General features: G+C 39.6%; 1 protein-coding gene across 4 annotated transcripts in view; it reads right to left on the bottom strand.

The window, feature by feature from the left end:
- The window catches only part of tns2a (tensin 2a), a 52,211-nt gene extending 44,236 nt beyond the window's left edge, over window positions 1-7,975 (bottom strand). For 3 of the 4 annotated variants that reach the window (XM_025059705.1, XM_025059708.1, XM_025059706.1), the window contains exon 1: window positions 7,178-7,974. In XM_025059705.1, the coding sequence (XP_024915473.1) occupies window positions 7,178-7,306 (129 nt within the window). In that variant the 5' untranslated portion in view covers window positions 7,307-7,974. Of the gene's footprint in view, window positions 1-7,177 lie in introns of all 4 variants that reach the window. The other variant, XM_025059707.1, reaches the window with a different exon arrangement.
- Between the last annotated feature and the right edge of the window lie 2,589 nt (window positions 7,976-10,564).

Here is a 10,564-nt window from a genome sequence, read left to right as displayed (position 1 = left end):
TTTGATTGCGTGTGGATTTTAAAGACTCTTTGCTCGTCGTGGAAGGAAAACAAAGACAGAGCAGAAGAGAAGAAGAGGGGGATTCATAGGGAGAAAATCTGTTTTAAAAAAAAAAGAATATAGGGTTCATTTCAGAGAGGTCATGTTAGAGCCTAAGACATATACTCATGGGACCATGAGAGACAGGAAACTGGTGCTTTGGGATGGAATGAAGGTTAGGGTCAGAGCGGGGGGATGGACGAAGGATGGAGGTGAGAAGGAATTGGAAGTAGTTGAAGATGACGAAAAGAGATGTAGAACAGCAGCAGCGATCTGATGTCATGGTGGACTTTCAAACACATTTATATCTGTATTCTCAAGGTAAAAACATTTAAACCACGTGTCACAGGAAACACACTGAAGAACAACATTATGGCAAACATAAAAAACCCCACATGACAGAACCAGGCCTAAAAATTATTATTATTTATATCAGACAGTTAAAAACCTTAGTAGGAGATAAGATGTTGTGTCCAGAAGATCTAGGACAGGGATGCCCAATAAGTAGATTGCAATCCACTAGTAGATCACCAAGGTAGGCTGGTAGATCAGGAGGAATCACACAAAAATAAATAAATAAATATAATGTGATGTAAGAATTTAATCATTTTGAACCACTGAGCTACACATATTCGATCGCTACCTCAACATACATATAATGTATATATAAAGTATCTAGGTAAATATATCGTATATTCAATGTTTTCAGTGACTGACTAGTCAGATTATACTAGACTAGATTTGATTGGATTCAATCAGATTAGATAAAAACAGATTAGATCAGATTAGGTCAGATTAGGTCAAATGAGATTAGATTAGATTAGATGATATTAGATTAGATCAGATGATATTAGATTAGATCAGATGATACTAGACTAGATTACATTAGATTAGATTAGCACCACATCTGCTTCTGGATTTCAATTGCACATTATCAAATTTCTTCCAAATATGTACATATTTTATAAAATTGTCATCATTTTAAATAAATAAAGTTTTACTGAACTAGTAACTAAAGATAAGACTCTTTAGTGATTCATCCAAATCAAAGTATTTGTATGTGTGTACAAATTGGTCTGAAAGGTAGGGAAAACTTTATCCACAGATTCTGTCTGTTCTGTTTCCTTTGCACTTTCTTGGTAAAGTCCACCCAGAGGTGAGACAAGTGTGTTTATGTCGGGGCCATCAGAGAATCCGACAGAGTGTGAAGTCCTTGGATGTTTAGAGGTAAACGGGAAAGAAGGTGCACAGAGTGAGAACACGGGCCAAGAGGAAATCAGTGGGAGGCTCTAAAAAGGGGGCCGTGCTGCTGCAGCGCAGGATTGTGTAAGAGAGCGGCGAGCCAAGGGGCTGATAAGGTGCAGCTGTTGAAGCAGCGGCGTTACGAATGTGACGCGACAGAAAAACACATAGGACACAAACAAGCACGTGTTCATGGTTACTGCCACGGTGAGTTTAATAAAAACCCTCCCCCCTAAACCAGAATGACTTTGTTTTCGCCCTTCACTCTTAGCGTGTTTGCGTGTAAAGAAAAAAGGGCGGTGCGAGGATTTGTCACAGTTTGGAAACACACAGAGGGAGGAAAGAGTTTATGTCTTTTTCACGTTTTTTTTTTTTGTTTCTCTTTTTTTCCTCTCCACTATGATCAGTTTTCAAGTGCGTGCCCCGTTCAACACAAACACATCACCATTCCTCAAACCCTGCTATGAGTTTGGGGCAGATCGTTGTTTTCAGGCTGCAGGAATCCAGTCTACAGCAGACACACTCTGAGCCAGGGCTGAGTTTAAGGATTAATTGAAGAATTCACCAGTTCTGACATCCGATACTCCAAGAGGAATTTCTATTCTATTCTATTGTACTCTATTCTGGATGTTGGGGGTCTATAATTAAGTCTACCCGGTCAGCGTTGCTGCCTGTGTTGGGTGTGTGTCTGTGGTGAATGCCTGTGGTTAAAGGCCTCAGTGTTGCCCATGGGAAATTTCATACAAGAAGCTGGACAAATATAAACAAAACCACTGCATTGCCCCAGATCTATGCATGTCCAGACTTTCAGCATTTCAAGTATGCACACTCACACATTACCCTAGTACTTATTTACTACCCACCTAACAGCAGTCTCAAATCATTACTCAAATCATTACACCTATCTGTCTATCAACAGTACATACGTATCAATATACTATAATTTGGTTTTCAGTAATATTTATGTTTGCCTATTTATTCCCCTGTCTTTGTATTTTTTATATAAAGTCAATACGATATTGAATATATATATACATTTCTCCAACTTTCCTGTTGTAGCGTTATGTAGAAGGATTATCTAAATTCTACTGTAATGTAAAAATTTAAATTGCACTATAGAGTGGGAATCTAAGTTGCAGGACTTACTGTGAATTGGCAGTACTACAGTACCTACTGTATACAACTTCCTATACATATACTGTATAATAAACCTACACATACACTACAGCATTTCTAGTACCTACATATACTGTAGCTAGATACTACCTAGAGTACTATTAGTAGCGGCCAGGTCAGGAACGGGCAAACTAGGGCTCGGGGGCCATATGCGGCCCATTCAGCTTTTTAATCCGGCCCACCAAACTTTTACAAATAAAATATAATTCTGCCTTTACCCTGCAATACTCAGGTTTCCCCAATAGATGGTGTAGAAAATGATTAAAGCATCTTAGCATTTTAGCCTTTATGCATGACTTTTACATGTCATTTATCTTCCTGACCCGGCTCCCCTGTTCAATTTTAGTACGATTGTGGCCCGCAAGTCAAAAGGTGTGCCCATGTCTGGGCCAGATACTAACAGCAAATCGCCTACATCGCCCACATACTGTCAGGTAAAGTCCATTTTATTGATTAAGGCCCAAAGTCACAAGACACATTTGTAGTGATAAACTGAACTGTGACATAAGAATTGAACTTAAACTGAAAATATTCTCTGCAAAGCCAATTAAAGGAGGGGTTTTAAGCACAGGTTTTAACACAGTATCTATAGACCACCATAAGGGATGGAATCAGATTATTCATATTTGACCAACACTTGGAAAATGAATGTCTTGCAGCCACAGAAGTTCAAAGAAGATTGTTAAATAGGAGACACCAGAGAGAGTGAGAGAGAGGGTCACCTACCATACACTCAACTCTTCAACACTTTCCGTCCTACATACAGCTCACCTACCTCCTCTGGACAGGGTAAATCTGACCTGCTGCTGGTACTAGAATAAGTCAAATGACCATCAAAACTGTTGAAGTTATAAAATGCTAAAACAAAACAGATGTACCAATAAAGTCTGTCAAACAGTCCTTGACAAATGCAAGAAAAGATAATGTGTTTTATATTTAAACTTTAGTGCATACCTTCTTTCAGCCCCTGAGGAATTCTGATTTATTACCAAAATACTCTGAACGCCTTGCTGTTCTTTCCTGTTTTTTTTCTTCAGAAAAGTACTATATATACACAGCTGTGCGTGCACACACACACACATACACTCACGTGTGTACGCGCATACACTGTGACTGTGTGTTTTCTGCTCCAACATTTTCTAAAGAAAGAGAGATGATTCATGAAGCAGCTAATCCTTAAAAAGGGTTGTAAACAATAAAACGTTTTGGGTTTTTTTTCAAGACGTTTGGAAATTCTCCCACCTGTTGCAACGTTCTCACCAAACTACCACTCTATAACTCTGCCACTCCAACACTGTTACACCCAGTGCAGTCTAAAAGTATTTCATACTCCTTGTAGTCCTGAACTGATTCTTTTAAAGTAAAAATGCTTTTCACTTCAGTGAGATATGCTAGGACAGAGCTTTCAATGCACATTCTCTTGACGTTCTGGAGAACTTACCAAATTATATTTCATATTCCAATAGTGAATATTTTAGGCAGCAACGCACACTACAATTTTAGTATTGTTTATTTGTCAGTAAATTGACTCTTAGCTTTTACTAGCCATCCATCCATTTTCTTCCGCTTATCCGTTACTGAGTCGCGTTGGCACCAGTCGCTATCACCGCCACCCAAAACACACTGCACCGTACCAACCCCTCGTGAACCTGCATGAGGGTGGTGAGTCCACTAGAGGGCACCAACTGTCCTAACCGGGATTTGATCTTGCCCAGGAGCTGAACCCTGGGGTTCCACATCAATGACAGAGACACAAAATGCCACAGCTTTTACTTTTACTAAAAAATTCAAAATGAAAGTCCTGTGTCTTCTGGATGTGCCTAGCAAGACTCCAAAACAGCTTAAAACCAGAGTCTTGCAGAATTCTTGATAAAAAACATCTAAACCAATGTTTCCCAACCTCTTTTGAGCTCCAGCACACAATTTACATCAGAAATATCCAACATCAGACCCCACCCAAACAAAAATATCACCATGACTTTCACATTTCACAATTTACTTTTTAGTTGAATACAACCCTGAAATACTCGCAGGAATTGATGAAAGACAGACACAAAGATCTTCGTTAACAGCTCTGAGTCTCTCTCTTTTTTAAGTTTTGAATAGTCATCTGTGGCAATTTTGTGGAAGAGTATTTTACTGTTCTGCCTGTCTCAAGGTGAATGAAAAAAATGACTCGCATTAAAAAAAACAAAACAAAAAAACAAATCTCGCATTAAAAAAAACAAACAAAAAAAAAACAACAAAAAACATTAGTTTTAGACCCATTACTGTATGTGGAATTGGACAGATTTCCATACACTTGTGTGCCACAACATGGAGTTTGGGAATCAGAGTTTTAGAAATTCCGTGTCAAAGAACCAACAGATTTACACCAACAGGAACTTTTATGGTCATGAGAGCAAAAAGAGGTGCATGAAAAAGAATTTCTCAGAAGATTGTTTACAAAATCCGTGTGTTCTAAAGATAAAGTTAGCTTCAGGGCCCCCGGTGAGGTCTGTCGTCCCTCTGAGGTTTGCCTTAATTTAATTTTCTCCACAGGAATTTTACAGCGTTAACCATGCAGAGCAGAACACCGCCGCACATGAACTGTTGACTCTGAACGGCCTGTTTGTTTTAAAATTCCTCCTTTAAGAGCTTGTTTATTGATTCTAGGCTGATCTTGGTCAACAACTGTCAGAACTTCTTTTGAGAACACGATAGGCAAGGCCAATTAGAAGTTTATGTCAACAAAGAGCGTGGACAGTCCAGGGAGGAGTGATGAAAAACAACAGCACCAGCACTGACACATTGTTGTTAAGGGCATTTAGGGAATTCAGTAATGTGTGATGTAAGAGTGTCAACACTACAATAATTGGAAATGACTGGTGTTAATGTCATGACAAATAACAGGAATAATAACACAGTTATGAAATCACCTCATCACTTATGGAGCTAATACAAAACAACAAATGATGTCATGACTCTGACATCAGCACATGGGATGTTTTCCAGTAGTTCTGCTGCCAGATGTTTTTTTTCAACATCACTCATATCAGTACTCAGATTTTGTTTTTCACTTTATAAAGCTGTTTTTTTCTTCTTCTATACTTTACGATGTCCCCGACCTACGGAACTTCCTGGATAGCTTGCCACCTCGCAAAAATGTATTGAGTAAGTCTTGCTCCATTTACAAACGTACAGTGCTAAAACACATCTTCTTAGTTATCTAAACTACCCACTGACCTTCAGGGTTCACTACCAAACATCATCAGCACCCATCTCACACTATCTCCTACTTCCTAAAGTTAAAGTCTCAATAAACATCTCCAGGTACACCTTCTCTATGTCAATGAATTACTCAGTGCTGAAGCTCCATCTTCAGCATCAACATAATACGGGTGTATACGGGGTGTCAAACTTATGGCCCGTAGGCCAAAAACTGGTCCGCTAGTGTGTTCAATCTGGCCTGCTTGATGAATTTTGAAAATAATAATTAAAAAAAAACTTCGTGTTCAGGATTTTTTTTTAATTAAATATGAATAAATAATAATAAATATCTAATATACTTGTACCTCTTTGCATGAAAACAAGGGGAAAACATGGACTTGTTGTTATTTATAGTTAATTGTGTTATTATTGTACTGGTCCGGCCGACTTGACATCTAATGATGAGTTTGACACGCCTGCTCTAATACTTCCTGTTTATCCTAATGACTTGGAATAAAACCTTTAAATCCATCATTAAATGTAATCTTTCCAGCTGCGTGGTCATGTAGGTCCAAAGAAATGACCATAAATAGTCGAGATAAAGTCTGACATTCTAAGACAACCACTGGGATACAGTTCGGTTCCCACACTCTTGCTGTGGGGTCAGTTTCTGCAGCATGACGTGGTGAAGAAGGCTGAACATTCCCACGATGCTCAGCTCGTGGAAACGAGCCACTGGGATTAAAGTGAAACGACACAACATACAGTATGTACATCCACTTACAGTAGGAGAGATGCATATACGAAGTCTTCACATTACCACAGTCCTTATATCCATTGTACGTCTTTGTTTAACTAACATTATCATATGCAAAAAGGACAAATAGACCTTAATAAAATTGAAATGGGAAAGAATTTGAGAGGAAAATTAGAGAGGGAGAAAAAAAGGTAAAAGAAAGGGAAGAGAGAGACAGAGGAGAAAGAGAGATCTTGTCTAGCCCCGCTTTAAATCACCTCACTGTGTTTTCATCGTAGTCATTGTGCAGCAGAGCTGAGGCCATCGTGTCAACAACAACAACAACAACAACACTGCTGTATAATAATAGATGTGACCTCAGCTCACAGATGCCATTATTCTTCACACCAACCTTAAATGCACACACACACAAACAAGTGTGACCTTTGACCCGCATTTACAGTAGAACCCTGGTAAAGCTTGAATTGTGTGATAACTCTTTTCTTCTCTTTTCTCTATTGAGAATGTTGTTGGTGGGACGGTGTTCTTTGGGCTCTCTCCCTCTCCTGTCTCTTGTACTTTTGTACTTGTACTGCATTAAAATGTAACTTTTTGACAAGGTAATAATAATATAATAATAATAATAATAATAATGAACTTAATTGCTGGTGTTGACTTGTACGAAGAGCAGGGAATTATGGGTAATTGGACCAACCACTAGGACAGATAAATTATTCTATTTGCAAAGTTGTATAAACACACAAGTATTACTTTCTGTATGTCACATCCACATACCTTGGTCAGTCTGATCCTGCCGCTCTCACTCCTCTCCAGACTCCTCCTCTTCACAGATGATGTTCTGACCACCGACACCGGCTGCACCTCTTCCTCCCCGCACCAGTCTGAGCTCAGGACACAACCCATAAAGATGGACAAAATCCCAGACCTGGGATGGATGTGTCCTGCTTCTTCTTCTTCTGCTTCCAACTCTCTTTCTGCTCTTCTTCTGTCCGTCCACCTCCTCCTCCACCACCTCCTCCACCTCTAAGCCTTCTTCTCGATCCCACGTCCTGTGGTCCTGTGAAAGGGTTCCAACCTCAGCTTCTGACCAGCTGTTTTTGTCAGCTGGAGTAGGAGAAGGAGGAGAAAAAAATGGGGAGAAGGAGGCCCTTCCCTTTTTCTGGCTCTGATTCAAACTACGCTGCTGGGACAGACGAGAGGACACACTCTGACTCCCGTCTTTTTCTTTCTAAAGCACTTGAAAAACTCCTCACTCTGCCCCTGACTTTGACTCGGTCCAGATGTGGACACAAGTGGATTCCATCGCCCTCTTCCTCTCCCTACGTCTTTTTTTCGCACAACTCCCAGATTCTCAGAGGAACCCCAATTTGTTGAACTCACATGACAGTGACCCTTCTGTGTCCAAGATCAGGGCTCCTATCTCCATCTCCTAACTTGCTGCACCTCCTTTTTCAAATCCATGTGAGCAGCCCTTTCCTCTCCCTTGGTCCTTCTACCTTCTCTTCTCTTCCCCCGTCTCCTGCAGTCAGGGTTTGCCTTATTCTTATACTTACAATTCCCTCTCTGTTTTGCACACCCACACCCACCCGTCATACCCACCCTCTCTGCAGCTCCTTGGCTCCCCCCTCGGTTTCCTGCTCCTGATTCAGACGTGAGTTCGCCCTGACCAATGCTCACCATCTTTAGAGGTATTTTCTGAAGAGAAAAAAAAACAAAAACAAAACACAATGTGAAAACAGTTAACGGTGACAACACATACACAGAGCATGCACAAACACACACACAGTCTGGTTTTCATGAGTTGTGAGGACTTCACATACACAGACATAATGCAGTCCTTAACTCTTTACCCTAACCTTAACCATTACAAAGACATCCCAATGTTAATCAACCACTAACTTGTTTTCTAAGGTAACTCCATGTTAAATTTTTAAAAACCCTCCTTCCTAGTGGAGACATTAAAATGTCTTCACAAGGACAAAAGGTCCCCACAACAAAGCATTTGCTCACAAATTGTCCCCACTAGGATAGTTTTACCTGGACTACACACACAGAGATACACACTCACTCATGTGAGTGACTCACAGTGGACCCAGTTCTGGTCTCAGGACTCAGAGCCAGACTTTTCTTGTTCACACTTTAATGAGCCTGTTTGTTTAGTTTGCAGTAGTGAGACAAAGTCTTTCTCTCACTGAATCCATACCTAACATAAACATACTAACTCTGATGAGAACTCGGTTTTTGTCAAGACTCTGAAGACCGGAAAGTACTGCACTGAGGGTTGAATCATTTTTGTCATGTTTTTTAAACAGGGTTGAATCATTTTTGTCATGTTTTTGGCTAACACGCCCATGTCTGTTGTCATTTTAAAGGCTATTTTTTAATGTCAAGAAACTCACATTAGGTAACTTAATCATGCTAAATAATTTTCTATTAGGTCTAGTGATGGGATTGGATGGGCTTTCTGCAAAAACTTGTGTGTTTGTATTTGGGGTTTCTCCAGGTAATAAATCTGCAAAGTAAACATTAAGGTCAAATTCTTACTTCTAATATGTGGTAAGCGTTATCTGATGTTGCCATATATTTGACCATGTTTTAGCTACTTTAGCTCACATATTATTCATTAAATAACAAGCAGGTATTTAAGCCTTTATTTGGCTATCGCTAGGCTAACTTCTACTAATGTTGTTAGCACCTTCGGTTGCATTTGTTTTTGCTAAATCTCTTTTGCTATGTTCAATCTGTCTGTTTGTCATTGCACCAGTGGCTGAACTGACTGAGAATGCGACAGAGAATTGTGGAAAATCTGTTTTTTTTCTTTCTTCCCTTCCTTCTCTCTAGTTTATTTTTTTTTTTTTTCTTCCCTTCCTTCTCTCTAGTTTATTTTCTTCTTCTACTTCAGCGACAGACCCGTAGCTCCACAGCCTCAGGAGAACCAGACTGTACCCCTTAAAAGGCAAATTCTTGATGTTCCTCCAAAATGCACCCCCACCCTTTCTGCTTTCATTTAACTCCCTCTTACTCCCTAAGAACTCCCCCTTCTCTCTATTATTTCTTCCCCTTTATTTTTTCTGCTGATTTGTTTTTGCTCCCAGTCAGAATTCACCGCCGGGCCAATGTTGTTGTTTTGGTTGCCTTAAACGTGCCTCTCAGGTGTCCATCCTTCTTTTTCTTCCTGTCTTTCCCTTTTTTTCTTCCACTCTACTTCTCACCCATTCATCCCTTCATCATTCTGCCACCCCGGGCCCCGACCTCCTACCTCACCACATCCCCCTGCTTCTAGCCTGTTTTTTTTCCTCTTCTCAGACATTTAGACATGAGCTCAGGCTGCAGATGGTGTTTACAGCAACCAACCCCCTCCTGCGTTTACACACTGTTAAAATAACTGCTGCTAATCATTTTAAACCCTCGTTATTATTTTACCATCCACAAAACAGGACAGACCAAGTCAACGCAACGCATGTTCACCAGTACATTTTCTTAAAAACAGTCGAATGGAAATACGCCAAAGCATTAGCTAAAACTACAGCTTAAACAGCTAAAGATCTATATACAGCCATCCATTAAGGTTATTTACAAGCCGACTTCATAGATACGGTTTATGTTTCACTTTGAGATAAGTTGTGGCTACGTTCTTGTTCTAATGACTGTCTGTAAATCACACATATGTCCAGCTTAGCTAAATATTAGCCATTTATAAGCAACTTCGAAATTATTTTCTCAAATAATTTCAAACTTTTAAAATAAATATTAAATTTTATGCATTTACTATTTTCATTTTATTTATTTATTTTTGGAATTTTGGATTGAGCTGTATTTGTCTAATGTTTTGGTGATTTTTGTGATAAAGATTTTTTAAATCTATTTCTGTTTAACTTAAAGCTATTGCATAGCATATAAACAGGCCTGTTGCCAATATGTGACAGGTTTCCCTCATTTCCATGTCTGTGATCGATGTCAGATTTGACACATCAGCTCAGGGGAAACACAAAAGAACACAAAAACACAAAAGAAGTTAAGCTTGACAGACACTGAGCCGTGTCATCAAAGAAAAATGAGAGGAAATAAAATTTCAAAACTGATGCCAGAAAGGAAAAGGTGTTCGATCCAAAGCCTGACCTTTTGGATGGTCAGGCTCAGGGACAATAGCATCCAGGGGGG

Source organism: Cynoglossus semilaevis, chromosome 10 (assembly GCF_000523025.1).
Source record: "Cynoglossus semilaevis isolate Cse_v1.0 chromosome 10, Cse_v1.0, whole genome shotgun sequence".
Taxonomy (NCBI): Eukaryota; Metazoa; Chordata; class Actinopteri; order Pleuronectiformes; family Cynoglossidae; genus Cynoglossus; species Cynoglossus semilaevis.
This window is presented reverse-complemented; position numbering and strand designations above follow the sequence as displayed.